This window comes from Apteryx mantelli, chromosome 1 (genome assembly GCF_036417845.1).
Source record: "Apteryx mantelli isolate bAptMan1 chromosome 1, bAptMan1.hap1, whole genome shotgun sequence".
In the NCBI taxonomy this organism is placed as follows: Eukaryota; Metazoa; Chordata; class Aves; order Apterygiformes; family Apterygidae; genus Apteryx; species Apteryx mantelli.
Window position 1 is genome coordinate 132,644,495 of NC_089978.1, and position 16,090 is coordinate 132,660,584.

The 16,090-nt window shown below is 41.7% G+C and overlaps 2 protein-coding genes across 4 annotated transcripts in view; one reads left to right on the forward strand and one right to left on the reverse strand.

The window, feature by feature from the left end:
- RABL3 (RAB, member of RAS oncogene family like 3) lies at positions 1 to 13,657 on the reverse strand. The gene is made up of 8 exons (XM_013958168.2): positions 13,579 to 13,657; positions 12,931 to 13,022; positions 11,443 to 11,572; positions 8,296 to 8,410; positions 7,769 to 7,919; positions 6,687 to 6,758; positions 5,559 to 5,597; positions 1 to 2,594 (listed from the first exon to the last, which is right to left on the reverse strand). The coding sequence occupies exons 1-8, from the start codon at positions 13,622 to 13,624 to the stop codon at positions 2,529 to 2,531; spliced, it is 711 nt and encodes a 236-aa protein (XP_013813622.2). The 5' UTR covers positions 13,625 to 13,657; the 3' UTR covers positions 1 to 2,528.
- A 242-nt stretch (positions 13,658 to 13,899) lies between these two features.
- Positions 13,900 to 16,090, forward strand: part of GTF2E1 (general transcription factor IIE subunit 1) — a 59,284-nt gene continuing 57,093 nt past the window's right edge. Inside the window, exons 1-2 of one of the 3 annotated variants that reach the window (XM_067302241.1) lie at positions 13,900 to 13,949; positions 14,386 to 14,463. The gene's annotated coding sequence lies outside the window, so the exon portion shown is untranslated. Of the gene's footprint in view, positions 13,950 to 14,300; positions 14,354 to 14,385; positions 14,464 to 16,090 lie in introns of those variants that run through there. The other 2 variants (XM_067302240.1, XM_067302243.1) reach the window with 2 other exon arrangements.

Consider the following 16,090-nt stretch of genomic DNA (forward strand, 5'->3'; position numbering starts at 1 on the left):
TAATAAAAATACAGACTCTTTAATTCAAAAATGTGTTGAAAGCACTGTAATTTGATAGACAGATACATCAGGACTATACCTCCAGGGAAGCATCCTTCACTTTGCAGATAGAAACAGTGAGACTGACCAGTGAAGTCACTTGTCAGGCCATGAAGCAAGTCAAATTCAGTAGGGGATGGAAATTCCTGGGATGAGTTTTCATGGCTCACAGGTGGATGAAGGCATGCAGATAAACTTAGCTGAGCCTAGAGCAGGAGTCAGAGCCTTGAACAAACTCCCCTCTCAGTCTGCTAACACTGACCTACTGCTTGCTCATGTACTCTACTTTTCCTTAGTCCTTGTTCCCTTTATCTTCTTTCCCTCCTATCATAACAGTATCTCATTTTTAATTTGTCCCAAAATCCTGACCGCCATTAGCTTCTGTCCCGCTGATGCACTGGACCTCTGCATTCTCTTTTATTCCTGGAGCATGAATTTACCTTCATAAGATTTCTCATATTAAGACTTGGTTTCTTCTTTGTGGAGCCTCAGGAGTGAAATGCACAAATACAGGTTAAGTCCTGACTAAGGCTTAAGCCACCTTACACCATATTGCACAATGTTCCTTTTTTGATTAATTGAAGAGCTGCTTTGGAAAGTTGCTTCCTCCAAATCAAAGACTTGTGTTACCATTACGTAGTGCAGTATCTTAGCCTAAATGGGTGCTCTTGGCTTCCGTTACTCTGCAACACTTTCAAGTCTCTTAAAGAAGCCATAGCATGAAAGAGAAAATAGCCCTAGCTTTTTTGTTTTTTTCTGCAGCTCCTTGGTAACAGAAGGGAGCCCAGATCTGATTACCCTAAAATAGCATCTGACCTTGGGAACATAATTTCAACTTTCATTGTCAAAGTAGCAGAGAGAGACATTGGTGCTGTCATGAGCTGCATAACTCAGGCATGGGTTATCTGGTATGAATAGTTTCAAACCTTATTTTCCCTGGTCGTAAAGTAAGTGTAAACTAATATCCTATTTCATACAGCCATCTAAAAACGTAGTGCACTAATGTTTGCAAATGCTGTAAGACCCTTTAGGAAATGGCCTGAAGAAAGGAAAAGCAAAGTATTCATATTTTTATTTTTAATAAGTTTGGCTAGTGCACCTACCTGTCATTTTTGTGCCTGATTAGTGGTAATAGGCAGTTTCCCATTTAATTCCAGGCAGCTGCTAAAGAGCTGCAGGCAGATGTAATCTGGAGATGGCAGAACTCAGTTCAATGTCAATTTCACACCAGCATTTACTTTCCTCTACTCCCATTTATTATTAATCTGTATTTATAGCTAACTCTAGCTCTTAGTCAGCCTCTGCCAGAGGCTTTAACTATTAGAGGTAACTATGAGGAAGGAAAGGGAAGGAAGGGGAAAGAAGAAACTGCCATGAACTCAGCTTTTACCACTCCTGATAGTTCTGGGGAGGTGAGAAATTATACAGAGCCTGGGATATTTAGAAAGCCAACAGCTGGCACAGCAGATCAGACCAACAGGCCTCTTTGTCAAGTCTGCTACATCTTTAGCACTAGATGTGTGAAGGAAACTGCCCTATCACAGTTCTTTCTTTCTAAGCATGCTTACTTGGTTCCTACTCTTTACAGGGCTTTATATCCCTTTTAAATTTCTATCCGTCCTAATTCAGCGACGGATGTTCTTGTATTTCATGTTTTCTGAACCCACTAAGCTCTCAGTTTCAGTAAGATCATTTCACATTGAGTTCCACATAAGCACTGTATAAAAATATACTTTTTCCATCAACTTTCAATGCATTGCCTTTTAACTTGATATAAGAACAAGGAGTCTCAATTGTGAAAAGATAAACAGGAATACCTAACTGACTTTCTCTGTCCTCTCCAAAGTAAACAATTTTAATTAAAGCAGCAGAATTAATACCATTTGTTTTCCACCCATGAGTTTTTGGGCTTCAAATCTTTTTCATCTCTGGCCTATTTTTCTTTTATCACTTCTGAGTAGAGCTGAATAGTGTGTTCCAGGTGAGACAACACCATTCATTTAATAACAGCATTCTGTATTTTCCAGACCATTCCTTACCCATCTTTACATTTTGCTCACTTGTTTTTCCTTCACTTTACTGTACATGAGAAGCCTACTCAGTACCATCTTTCTGCTGGAGGTAAGATTAATGTAATTCATTGCAAAGATCGTTCATAAATCTTCCAAAATGGAGAAAAAGACATCAAATATAAATGCTATGCATGATAACATTTCCCACAGCAGTGTGGGAGGCACTGAATTTATTGCACACATCCCTCAAAAGTTCCCATATATCCAGAAGGCCTGCAAGCCTAAGAATGAGTCTAGATTTCAAATTAGATTTTGGAAATTCTTCTCCAAGTCTTTTCCAGCAGAAGTAGCTTCAGCAGTTTAGCTGGCCAAAGCATGATTTCATTTTATTCTGCCTGACACAAGCATTGTCTTTAAGCATCCAATGGGAATGTTGTTAGAAACTTGGAAAATCCATCTTCAACTTATTCTCAATGTTCAGTCATAATGAAGGCTCTTCAGTGCTCCTCCTCCAAACCTCTTCCTTTCTGTGAAGCCAGGAATCTAGAGGTGGAAAAGATGTCACATCAGAATCAGCGTGAGCTCCCTCCAGCCCTCATTAGTGTGCCTGTCACCAAGCCAACTGCAACAATGCCTTCCTCTTCCATGTGGGCTCCTGAATCAGGACTGAAGAAATGCTTCAGCCTACTCCTAGAGGAGCACCATCTATTAAACAAGATAAACTGGAGCCTGCATCATTTGTGATTCAGAGCTCCCTAAGGCTTTTGGCAAGGGTTGCAATGAAAGCCTTAATTTCTTGGGCAAATGCTGCCCAAAGTCCCTGTTTCTCCCAGCTTCAACTGCATACAAGAATCTTTCCTCTGCTTACTTTTAAAACTATAAAATAGTGTTACCATGTTCTAATAAACGGCTGGTGAGACTTAATCACTTCTACCCTGAAACAGCAGCACTTCACTGGTAGTTGAAAGGACAGTTGGTGGAAAGCTTTAAGAAAACCATCAGAAGAGAAAATGCTGCAAACAATGCAAAGGATTATCACTTCTGTTTTTGCAGCCTATGTGCAGACACAGCTTACCTTGTGACAGTCAGTGCTTACAAAGAAAATCTGCTCCAAACCATCACAAGCTTCTCTGGCTTGATGGTATTTCAAACAGATTTGCAATGCAGTGCACCCATGAATCCCATAAAAGAAAGAGATCCAATGATCTCTAATACTGCATTAGAAGGCTGTCCTACTGATGGCAGCATGAAACGATGTGATTACAGTCTAGAAGTAACTTTTATATGTCTAACTACACACAAGCAGAAATGAGAGACTCAGTAAACACATCCCCAAAGCAATTCTATGTTCTCGTAGCAAATACAGTATATTTAGAAGAAAGGTGTCAGTCAAGCATTACAGATCAAACAATTGCCCAAAGCCAGGAGAATATGGGCTCATATAGATAGCATGGAAAGAGAATGTAATTTACAATACAAAGTAGATTGCTCAGGTTACACACTTGACTGGCAAATCAAAAAAGCTAAAGAGCTTACTCAAAATGAAAGTGCACTGAAAAAATACAATTTCTATATTAAAGATTAAATTTAAAATTTAAAATTAAAAAATAAAGAGGATGGGGCCAGACTCTCTTCAGCGGTGCCCAGCGATAGGATGAGAAGCAACAGGCACAAACTGAAACACAGGAAGGTCCATCTGAACCTAAGGAAAAATTTCTTTACTGTGATGGTGACTGAGCACTGGAACAGGTTGCCCAGAAAGGCTGTGGATCTCCATCCTTGGAGATATTCAAAAGCCATCTGGACAAGGTCCTGGGCAACCTGCTCTAGGCTATCCTGCTTGAACAGGGTGGGGTTAGACTAGATGATTTCTAAAAGTCCCTTCCAAACTCAACCGTTCTGTGATTCTGTAATTTAAATTTCATAAAGGCTTTCAGGCCCAAGACTCATACTTAAACAGATATGCAAAGCATTCATCAAAGAATTACTTTGTTCAACTCTAAAAAGCAATCATCCCTAGAGGAAAGCTAGGCAATTTCGCACAACAGTTTGTCTAATCAAAATTGCTTTGGGAATTCAGAAAAGAAAAATGTAATCATTATAACTCAAAAGTAGCAGGATACTATAGCAAAAAATTTATCTCCTTTAGCAATTTTAATATCAAAGTCACTAATTAAGAGGAACTATTATTTCTTTATCGTAGATCTGACTGATATCATAACTGCAAGCAATTTAGAACTTAGCATTCTCTTCATCCTGAACAATTCTATAATAAAAATGACCCAAAACATGAATGACAGAAAAGACCCATTGCAGAATACTCAGAAACACATTTAAAAAATTTACATTAAATAGATCATTTTGAATAATAACATTAAGAGGTTATACTGAAATTTTCAGTTCCCATTTGGATTTTGTCTCTTTAAATGTGACTGTCCACTATTTAAGATCCATTTTAAGCTTTTGAGCTGTTGACAGTAAAGCAGATCAAAGAAGTCATCAGCAGGCTGTAATCTTTGGCACATGACCATAAAGACTATAATCTCTGGTTAGTCACTAAAAGTGATCGAATAAGATAAATAAAAATCTTACATCATAAATCAAAGACAGCCAGCACACCAGCAGATTTCTGCATTAAGCTATTATCTCCATGAAAGTGAGACTTCCTTCTACTAGAACGTGGAGGTGGGATGGGGGAGAAAAAGGCATCTTGCAGAATTGAAACGGGAAAAAGCAAATTTGTTTTTAAAAGGCAGAAGAAAATCCTCATGAAAAGTAAGCATTATGTAATTCCCGATTCATTTTTCTTCACTCTCCCTAAGGCACTTTCAGCACAGCTATATTTAGGTATTCTTTTGATTGTATTTCAGTGATGCTACTCACTGTAATTTGCAAGCACCTTGCAATTATGATGAGCAGAACCCCACTACCCTCTGCAGGGTAGACTGTAGATGGGAAAATGAGGCAAAGAAAGTTGAAGTGACCTGTCCAAAACAAGAGAGTCATTTTGCTAGCTCTTCACCAACTTTACTGAAACCAGGTAATTCAACCATTCAGGAATGAATTATAGCTGGTATCATACTGCCATTCTTCTGGTGTCTCCATTCATTCTACAAAAACTACCTGCAAAAAACATAAAATGCTATGTACAGCTGTGAAAACAGCCTTTTGATTGACCTTCAAGACAGCATCTCTGGCCTAAATCTGCAACTGATCAGACTGAAGCTAAGAGATCAGAGAGAGATACTATTTTCCCCTTTTATCTCAGTCTTGCAACTCTTACTATGTTAGCATTTTTAAGTATTCCACTGCCAATCACAATTTCACCGACAAAGTCAGCCATTTTTCTGTCCATGCAAAGCAGCTGTGCTTCCGCAGATTTAAAAAGTCAACTACAAGCATGATTTAGAATTTAAGTCACACAAAGCCCATATTTTAAACAAGACTATCAGCAGATAGCATTACACTGGGCAAAACAAAACAAAAAAGGAGGAAAACATAACAAACCTGATTGCCATCTCTTAAAAAGTATCTCTTCTCTATGACCTGTGAAAACCAATTAGAGAATGATCTTAGCAGGCACAACACATTCATAACCTCAGACTCCAATCAGCACTTCACACATGAGCACTGAAACTCATGGCTAAATGGGGGGAAGAGGGATCTGAATACAAGTCTCCTGCTCAAGGCCTATTGCTCTAAGTGCTAGGCTATTACGTGTTAAAGGAGTTGACGCTTTCAGCATTCTTAGTAAAGCTGAGTGTTATCCTCAATTTCTACATACTTAATGTAATTAGCCCCCTTTAGTAATGGAGGTGATATTTTGGGTGTCTCCTTACTGCATGAGAGTCAATGTTATTCCCACCTCTCTGTGCAGGCAGGGTGGTTCTGAGCACCAGCAAAAGCTCATACTTAGGGAATTCTGCAGGTGCCATAATAACTTCAGTGGTTCTGAGGATCCCTGGGCCTCAGGTAGTATTTCAGGTAGCCTGACTTGCTCTCCAAGAACGACCCACACACTGTCTGTGCTGAAGCATACCTGTGGAGGCAATACTGTCCATCTAAGAATCAGAAGTAATTTGCATCACTGTACAATCTGTTCCCTCCTCCAAAGGAAATTCATGACAAATTTCCTTTTTTCTAAAGCATGACCTGTTACAGGAATGTGATCTGCTTCACTATGATCACTCTGTCCAGGGGATACAAAGTGGCTTAAACCAGAGCATTCCTTCTGTCATTTTCACAGTAGGCCTTGATACGCTCTCTTGTGTGGGAGGGAAAGTAACACTTTTTTTTCATTCCTGAGGTTTGCTTTAACCAGGAACAACAGCGCTAACCATAGCTTTATAATGCCCTGCACTACTACCTCAGCACACTGCAAATCCTCTGGCCTGCCAAAGGATTCCAAAAGTGTATGCAGTGTCTTTGCACATTTGTGAATTCTTTTTCATTGCTCTACACAGATCAAGAATCAGATTTCCAAGCACAGAGTAATCTTTGGCCTCCCCATACCTGCCTTGAACCAGCTCAAAAAGTGGAAAGTGAAAGGAGTAGGTAACTCTTTTTCCATGCTCAAAGCACACACAGGGTTCAATACATAGAACAATAAAACATAACTTAAATGACTTGACTTACCTTATCAAAAAACCTGCTTAGCTTGACAGCATTGGATGAGCCTGCAGCCAAATAACGAGGATTGGTGCAATCCTAGAACATAAAAAGGACAACAAATCAAGCACAAGGAAATCAACACAAGGAAGCCATACGCAAGGAAATCAAATGCTTTTCCCTGAAACATGCACATGAAATCAACTAAGGCAAATACAGTATATCTGCTCTGATCTCAGCTTCAAGTTCATTTGAGAGAAAAACAGTGATTTGTAAATAAAGAAGACCAAACTGGTTGGGAAGGGATAACAAGTGTTAGTCTTTTAAATTTAGATAAAGAGGAAGGTTTCCTTTGCCACAGAGTTTTGAAGGTGGGAGGTTTAAACACAAAATCTAATCCAAGTTCCTCAAGACAAACAGCAGTGAAATGGTTTTAGAGGTATAGCATCAGGAGATGATACAGATATAACCCTAGCCAGATACTAAGCAAGGTACTAGCCTGACCTGCAGAATAAAACTGACTTTTCTTGAAAGGTGTAGAAGCAGCAACTTTCCTTAACACCGTCCTCCACCTCCAGCCTGGCCTGGAGGTTAGGCTCCTCGCACTGGAGTGAAGGCCAGTTTCCCTGCTGTGAAGCAACATGAAAATCCAAAATTCCCCCTACGGTCTCCACATTTACCTTTGGCCACCAGCTAGCTATACAGTCAGCTAATGATTTTTACAGGCTGCATACAAGTTTGTCTGTGCATACAAGCATTCACACAGCATAGACACACACATAAACATGTATCAAAATAAATAACATGGGGTCTTGATGTTTCATTCAAATATAATCTGTGTCAGAACTAAGAACAGGAAAGAGAAAACTTAATTCCCAGTCATCAATTCTAAACTCAGACCAGCTTATCTATCCCCCTGTATATCCCTATAATGAAACAAAGACTATTGCTTCATCAAGCAAAGGGGGCTGCCAATCAAAACGCGCAGAACTCCAGCATTACTGAGAAACTGTCCAGAAGCCTGATTTTTCTAACAAAGTCTTTGCCTACTGAAAATCAGAATCACTGCTACATAAAAGAGAAATAACATTGGTGGCAAAGATACTAACCAAATTTATCTCTTCAGCATTGAAATCCTCAGCCAGGAAAGCTGTTCTGGTCAAAACTTCATTCCGCTTAGTTTCTGGGATCTGATCCAGTTTAGTTCCTATTACCAGCAGCGGAATCTGGTTATCAGCAAACTGTTCACGGTCATAGTCACTGTTGAAGAAAACAAATACAATCCTGGATGGACTGATGGCCATATAAGTGGGCAGAGGGTACAGATCAGGGAGCTGGCATCTCTGAATATCAAATATTTTTAAGGAAACAAACAAAGGACACAGTAAAGAGTTTTTCACTTAAACCACATTTGACCACGGCCAAATAATTCGGGAATATAGAGGCAGAATGACCTGCTCAGCAGTGCAGAAAAGAAGAACATTTTTCTTTCATATTCACTTTTTTTTTCTTTCCCTCTTAAGAGTCTAGCCTTGTCCAATTTCCTGTGGATTTCCAGTAGCTTAGGGATGAATGAATACTTCCAAAATAGCTTGGAATCATTGTGTCTTACAGCACATGTATGTTTTTCACTCACCCGTTTGTCACTAGAACTCCCGTTGGAGCAACATCTCTGTTGAGTGCTTCCAAAGACCAGCGATACAGATTCTGGGATGATTTCTTGTTGGTTAAATCATGCACTAAAATTATCCCTGAAATAAAAGAGTAAGCAGCAAGATGCTATTTCATGATACACAGTTTTTCCTTTTCCTATCAAAATAGCACCTGCAGATTCCCAGATATCCGGGAACTAAGAAAGGGAAATATAACTGGTTGAACTACAGTGAAAAAGTTAAGGTGAAAATATCAGAATGCAACAGTTTTTTAAAGCTCCTTATCAGGAGTTGGATAAGAGCTAAGAGGAAAAACCCAGGAAAGGAGGAAAAGAACATCCATCTTAGGTTTTAATTTGCAACAGGCTGGCAGGCATTCCCTGATTCTGTTCTAATCCTCTAATAATCTAATCCTAATGATACCAAAACTCTGTATTAGCAGAGCAGAGAATTCAGCCTTTCATTGTTCTACATAGCTGGTAAACACATAACTCTTTTCTTGTCACACAATCTAAGAAATAGAAAGGCTGCTTTTTTTGTTTTGAAGGATTTACAGAGCACTATTACCTTCCTGCATTTTCAAGAACTGATGCTATATACTTGCGGAGGTATCCAAAAGGGAAGTAGGCTCTGATGAACTTTCACAGTCCACCAAATGGCTGGTAGGAACACAAACTAATAAGATTCTATGTATTTAAGATTAAGCTTCTAGTATTTTTCATGACCATGAGCCTTCAAAATGTAAATCCTGAGATAGGAAAATTGCCAGCCAAACTTTCTAGCTGTGCTGTTAACAGACACCCACTTTTGATAACCAGAGTTCCTAACTCAATTATCAACTCCTGCTAGCAAATATCTTCTATTTATTCACACCTTCTGCCACCTGTGGAATGCTCTCACCTCCTCCAGACTTTAAACCATCACTTATTCAAGGGTAAGACAGCATTATACCCCTTATCATTATCAGGATTTGTTCTCAACACACATTTCACAGCCCACAGGTGTAGAAAATTTATTTCATTTAATCTTTCACCTTAGCTCCCAAAGATGCCACCCACTGTACACACTAAGAGCAAACCACATTGCCACAAACACATTCTCCACTACACCACATTACTCTGCACAGAGACTCGCATGAGATGCTCTACCAGAAAACGAGCATCTCCCCAACATGTCACAACCATATCAATCTTTTAAAGCATTTATCTCAGTATTAGCAGAAAAAGAGCAACTTGACCTTGTGTCCATGCCCAGTACAGAGAGAGAAAACTTGATACAAGAAAACTTGGCTTACAGCAACAGATTCAGAGGCACTGCTGCATAACTTGTGAGAAACATTCTCCACGTCCAGGCATCCTCAGCCTAAATAACAGCCTCTCCCCCCTATTTACATTTTTGGTTGGTCAGTTTCCTTATCTGCTTCACTGAAAAGCTACACAGCAGCAGAAAAGACTGTGTCAACATCAGCAGGACCAAAGACTACTGAAGGAAATGTTCCTGCTACATAAATGTCTGCAAACCGCAGCCTTACTACCTATTCACTGTCCCAGACTATCACCATCAACAAAACAGATGCAGGCACATCGAAGCTGATGATCTGTGGTCATACCAAGAGTGAATGATACCTAACCTCCTCAGCAACCAAGTCTCCCTGACAGTCTGCACAGATGCTGCTATAACCAAACATTAACTGCCTTTTGATCTCAAACTTTTCAGATCACTGCAAGCCCAGAAAGGACAAGCAGTCAGGCAGAAGTAATGCACTCCTTTTCTTGCATCAGGTCAAAGAGAGGAAATTTGTGAGACAAGCTCTATTGAAGAAATTTATCTAATGAGAGAAACTAGAGGCTAACTACCAGAGACTACAATTTTCATATGTGAACAGCCTAATATCTTTTGTGCAATGGTAATAAAATAACCCAATTTTCATAATTTCATCTATTACCAGTCAGAAACAAAAGTTCAGAACTTCATCTCCTAATGTGCTGTTCTAGGATATTTCCAAGTCTGACCAACACAAACTGGAATATTGTGGATTTGGTGTCAAAAAGAAATCCACTTTTTACATATAGCAAAGCAGCTTGCTTTGAGGCCTCTTTTTTGAGGGCACAATTCAACTCAACCTTATTTAGAGCGGTCTTGAACAATATAAGCAAAAGGCACCTACACACAATTTTTCTTCTGGGAAAAAGAAAAATGAGTTAAATAATCAGAGCACAAATGTTTATTGTATGGCTTAACACACTATTGAAAGGCCCTCAAATGATGATGAACATGAAATGAGAATCAAAATAGAACATCTGGGACTAAATTTTCTGAAGCAGTCATTAATCTGGCATTCTCTTATTTTCAGTGAACTGTCCTTGCACGTCTAATAGACAGTATCTAATAGTATCTAGATAGTATCTAATGAGATACTGCATTTTAAATACTATGTTTATAATATCTTATATGCTATCTTAGTGTTGCAGAGGAACTACTAGACCTACAGATCAGTATTTCAAAAGAAGGGATGACATCCTTTCAAAGGCATAAAATCTATCTTTCTACTAACAGCAAGTTGCAAAATTCAGTTATTAAAAAAACACTTGCCAAATTAAGTGAACAGAGGGCAAGACGGTCATCAGATTATCGCAATTTTATGGGAGACCTGTTCAAACTTGCCAGGATGGGATATAACTGTCAAAGTTCATGTAAGTGCTTTATGGGCAATAAACTTTTCCCTGGTGTAGATTTTGGAACAGAACAAACAAGAAAATATAAATTAAGTCTCTACATTAGACCTGGAAAAGTGAAACCAGCTCTCACATCTACAAGTATAGCTGGAAGGGACACCACTGCAACTTCAAAGACTCCCTGTTGTGCCAGTTGTACAAGGCCAGGATAGTGACACAAAGTAAAATGATGGATGAAGCTTATCTGCACAGGCTTGCCTGAAATAGTTTTCCAGTTCAAAACTGAGTCCATAAAATTTTGTTGAAGAATGGTATCAGTCCTTCCTGTATAAATGTACTGGAATCAGCACAGAGAACAATACAGCACTTGGTCAGACTCAAGGAATCCTGCCCCAAACCCAAGAGACAGCTGGTAGCATTAAGTAATAAAAACAGATTTACTCCAAGCAAACTTACCATTCAGCAAGTTATAAAATACTGCTCGTGTGCTTTTCACACTAGTGGCACTACCCACTGAACCACCAACATCCCACAGCTCAATATAGTAGGTCTTCTCTTCTGGAGTCCCTTCTTTGTAGTCATGAATCTGATGGAAAATTCAGACCATACACAATCACAGTATCACCTTGCAGGAGTTAATCCACACAACACTTAAACATTCAGCTGAAAGGACTACTGTATTTGGATAGAAATTTGTAAATTCTAACATTCGTCATTTCAAATCTCTCAAGTAGAAGAGGACTGACTGGACTGAGTCAGGCAGTGACCACAGTGGCCACTGCAGCTCCTACAAGAGATGAAGCTTGGTGAACCAGCAGGGAACATTCTTTCCTCCTAAACATTAGCAAACCTAATGATGCATGGAGTGCTTAGAAATAGTGTGCTGCTAAAGCAGGTGAAAAGATGAGGTTGTGATTTCTTGCAGTTGTTAAAATTCACATGACAGTACTGCATAATGGAGAATATTAGCACGGGTGACTGCACCAGATTCAGACTGACCACATCTTTTTATTCTCCAAATTCTCCCCAACATCTCAGGTGATTTAATCAAACAACATTTTTCCTCCCGTGATTTGCTGTGTAGTTTTGCTCCGCATATTGCAATGTTTCTTTCCCAAAATTTTGGAAATATAATTTGGCATTCTTTGAGATGAAACTCATAGACAATAGGACAGGATCATTCCTAACTGGTGGCAAAGCATTTTAGGAAGAATGTAGCATACAACAGTGAAGGAAGGAAGCATTTATCACTATCCCATAAGGACTGCAGGTAGACCAAAAACTACCAGATGAGTAAGCTCACATTCCTCTGATACTAGGCTCTGCGATGAGTAGACCACAACAGAAGCAATCCCATGGTCATACTCAATATTTTCAAATCAAACAAACAGCAAAATCTGTTTTCCAGTATGTTTGGCTGACAATTTAATCGTGCACTGACTGTTTCTCAGGGAAGTTTAGTTTAAGTCTGCATCCTCTGATTTAAACGGGCTACTCAACAACTTATAACACTTTAGTGGTCACTGCAGTAAGGAGGCTCTATGAACAACAAGGACCTTGGCTTCTTTAGATAGCAATCTTGTAAAGTCAGTTTGCTCACAAAAGTGCTCTGCACATATTTGATACTTTTTGCTTTAACAGATTAAAGTTTTCAGCAAAATAAAACACTGAAAGACACCTCTTTCTGGAGGGCAAAGTAATGAAAAGAAAAAATTAACTAAAGATTGGAACCAAATTCCAAAAAACTAAGATTCTTGCTATTTAAAGTTTAGGCTTAGTTTACATTCTTTAGAAGAATGAAAATCTGAATCAGCCCAGCTGAGATTTGAGCTTGAAACAAAAAGCATTGCCCACAACACTGGAAACAAGGTTGTTCTCTTCTTTTGCATTTTAAGTTTTGTGTACCAAAAAAAAAAAAAAAAAAAAGCCCAGAATATCACCTACTCGAACATCCACTGAGCAGCCCACTGTCCAAGATGGGTTCCCCAGCATCTGGTTTTGGCATAAGAGGTGAACTAGCGAAGACTTTCCAACACCTGCAAATGCACATAGAGGAAAACACCTGATCAGCGGACGTGCCTGGGATAGAAGCAGCTAAAAAGGCTGCGAAATGATTGACAGAAGCACTCAATGAACGACCACGTTTGTGTGACGGACGCCCAGAGCACCGCGGCCCCTCCTGATTCGAACGCAAGTCCGAGGCCGCCGCGCCAGGCGGCCGTTAACGGCCAACGGTCAGTGCCCAACGGCCGCGGCACAGAGCCGGGGGGAGACGGAGGATCAAAACGCCAAAGCTCAGCGGGGCCGCTGGCACTGCTCGTCTCCAGGGTCACGGCCAGACGGGGACAGGGGCCCCGGCGGGGGGAGACAGGCGGCTTTCTCGTCAGGGCGGCAGCGGCGATGGACGAGAGGGCAGCGCGAGGCAGCAGCCGCCCCTCGCGCGCGCACGCGCCGCCCGTCACCGTGGTAGGGGGCCCCTCCTCCCCGCGAAGTGGCGGGGGGGGGGGAGGACCGTTCCCCCCCCCCCGCCGTCGCTGCGCGCGCGCGTATTGAACGGGGGTGTAGGAGGGGGGAAGAGGGAAGGACACTCACCGGAGTCGCCTAGCACCAGTACCTTGACCCTGTCTAAAGCAGCCATCTTACTCTACCTAGCAACAACCCTTGAGCGTACCGCCCTCTCCCAGCGCCACCAATCATAACTCACGCTCCCTCCAGTTTTCTCAGCCCATTGGCTGCCTGCCCGAGCTACTAGGACCTCCTGGAGCTCTGTGATTGGCTCTTTCCCCTGTCGCTTAGCCCTCTCAGAGCGGGATTAGTACCGGTTTCTTTAGCGGGTGTGTGTAGGGGTGTTGTGCTGCGCATGCGGTCTGTGACGCCATAGGTGTGCGCGCGATTGTGACGTACTCTCGTAGAGCCGCCGGAAGCGCCGCCCGGAGAGGGGAGAGCTCGGAGCGGCGGCAGAGGTCAGTGCCGGCGCCGCGCCGGCGGAGAACGAGCCGCACCCGCCCCCGCGGTGCCCCCGGCGCTTCCCCGGGCCGGGCCGGGCCGGGCCGGGCTGCGCTGCGCTGCGCTGCACCGTGCTGCGCCCCTTACCCGAAGCGGGTGGCGATCCCGGGAGAGGGCTTAGGCGGCAGCGGGGAGTTGTGAGGGCGAGCCCGCCTCGGCCCTCTCCCCCCACTCCGGGGCCCCGCGGCGGCGGGGGAGAGGGAGGCCGCTCGTGCCCCCCCTTCCCCCCCCGCATGTTTTGGGTGCCGTTGGGGGGCCGGAGCACGCCGGCACCGCCCGCCGGGGTCTGTGCTACTCCACAGCGCCTGTCATGGGCCCCTGCTTTGCCTTCGGCCCCAAACCAGCGGCTGCTTCTTTTCTTGTATGTTGGCCTTTTTTTTTTTTTTCCTTTAGGCGATACTGCTGAGCCCCTCGGGTCTCCAGTCTTAGAGGAACCTACGGAACTGGCTGTTTAAAAACTCTACACACAAAGTGGGTAGAGAGTAGGAAGCTGTGCGAACAGTATAAGAGGTTCTCTAGTTAGCATGAACTTAAAAGCTTAGGCTAATGTTAATTCTAATATATTTTAGTAAGTCTGCACAACTTGTAGTGTGAAGGGAACTGCTTGATTATGGACTTTAAGAAATAATTAGAACTGCAAGAGATCTGGGGTGCAGTGAAATGAACTGGATGTATTGGGTCAACAACCTGCTACTGTCAAAGGGGACATCTTTAATCTCATCATCCTGTGTCAAGTCTGACCATTGTCTGAGCCCCCATAGTGAAGCCATTCAGGTCTCTAGGCCTGCAAGATTTTCTTGCTTTGTGGGTTAGTTTTCTTCAGGCTTAGCAAGACTGATGATTCCCTGAAGGGCAGGTGACCATCTCACAACAGCAGTGAGCTGTTAAGTGGGTTCATTTATGGTATTGTTTCAAGTGGCTCAGGATAAATGAGGAAGGCCTGCATTATGAAAGAAGTGTTCAGCATTGCACAGTAAAGATACAATTCCATGAAATACAGGTAATCTAAGATTTTTGAGCTCTGAAAGGTGGAGTTGCTTCTCATCTCTTTTCTGCATTGGCATCCTCTTGCACCTGCTGGTTCTGTTGCTCATCAGACCTTTCCATTAGCTGATTCAACTGATTAAAATGTCAGAAAACAAATCTAGTTAAAAAAGGATTTTTTTCTGCTATTTTAGTCAATTTGGTGCACAGATGGGTCTTGTGAGTGTCAGAACTGGCACAAGAGAATGGGCAGAGCAATATGTTTGAGAGTGTAACAATACCCTTCCAGCAGCAATAAGGAGTGATGAGAGTTTCAGTCCTACCGACCATTTCCTTTCAGATACTATTTACAGCTTGCTGTTGCACAGGATGCCTAAGGCTCCTCTAATGGAGAAATTATATGAAATTAAAGCTAATCAGATATCTTCTAGTTCCTTAATTTTCTGTTTCTTTATTACTTACATCCACAGTAGGTACATTAGAGTTATTAGCTTGCTACACCATGACGAGCTAAATCTTTTTCCAAACATGTTCCTTAACTGTTTGCCTTTCTTTTTTCCCCAAATTCCTTAAAGTCAGACAATTTCTTTCTGGGAGTATAATCTTTGATACTAAGCATGGTGTGCCAGTTCTCATCAAATTCAGGATGCTAAGAAGGATTACTGCTCTCTTCCCCTCAAACTTCAAGAGGGATGTTGGGTTAAGCCAGCTGTACTGAAATCATGACTTAGATTTGATATGTTTGAGAATACCCTTATCTTTTTCCCTTTAAAAGAAAGGGGGGGAAGGCAGCCCACCCAAAGAACCCTACCACTTTGCTATGGGAGGACCAATGCTGAGCAGTCTCCAAAATAGTGGTTGTGCTTCCACTAGTATGTACTTAAATGGCATTGCGAATTGTAAGGGTTTCTGATATCCACAGTTAAAATGTTCTAATGGCTTCATGGTACAGCTGAGTCAATTAACATCTCTCTGCCCCCACCAAATGGGGAAAGCTTGCTCTTCCACATCCCTTGCTGTCCTACAGCTGCAAACTGTTTGTTAATGATTATGTGCATTTGAAGTACTTCTGAATGTTATGTTTGTGTGTGTATGTGTAAATATACATTCCTTT

Excerpts from the sequence above, each read along its gene's own strand:
- RABL3 (XM_013958168.2), bottom strand. The coding sequence starts at position 13,624 with ATGGCTGCTTTAGACAGGGTCAAGGTACTGGTGCTAGGCGACTCCG. Across the intron at positions 11,573-12,930 it reads GCTGCTCAGTGGATGTTCGA|ATTCATGACTACAAAGAAGG; the intron begins GTAGGTGATATT and ends ATTTTCCATCAG. Across the intron at positions 5,598-6,686 it reads TAAGCAGGTTTTTTGATAAG|GTCATAGAGAAGAGATACTT; the intron begins GTAAGTCAAGTC and ends TGGTTTTCACAG.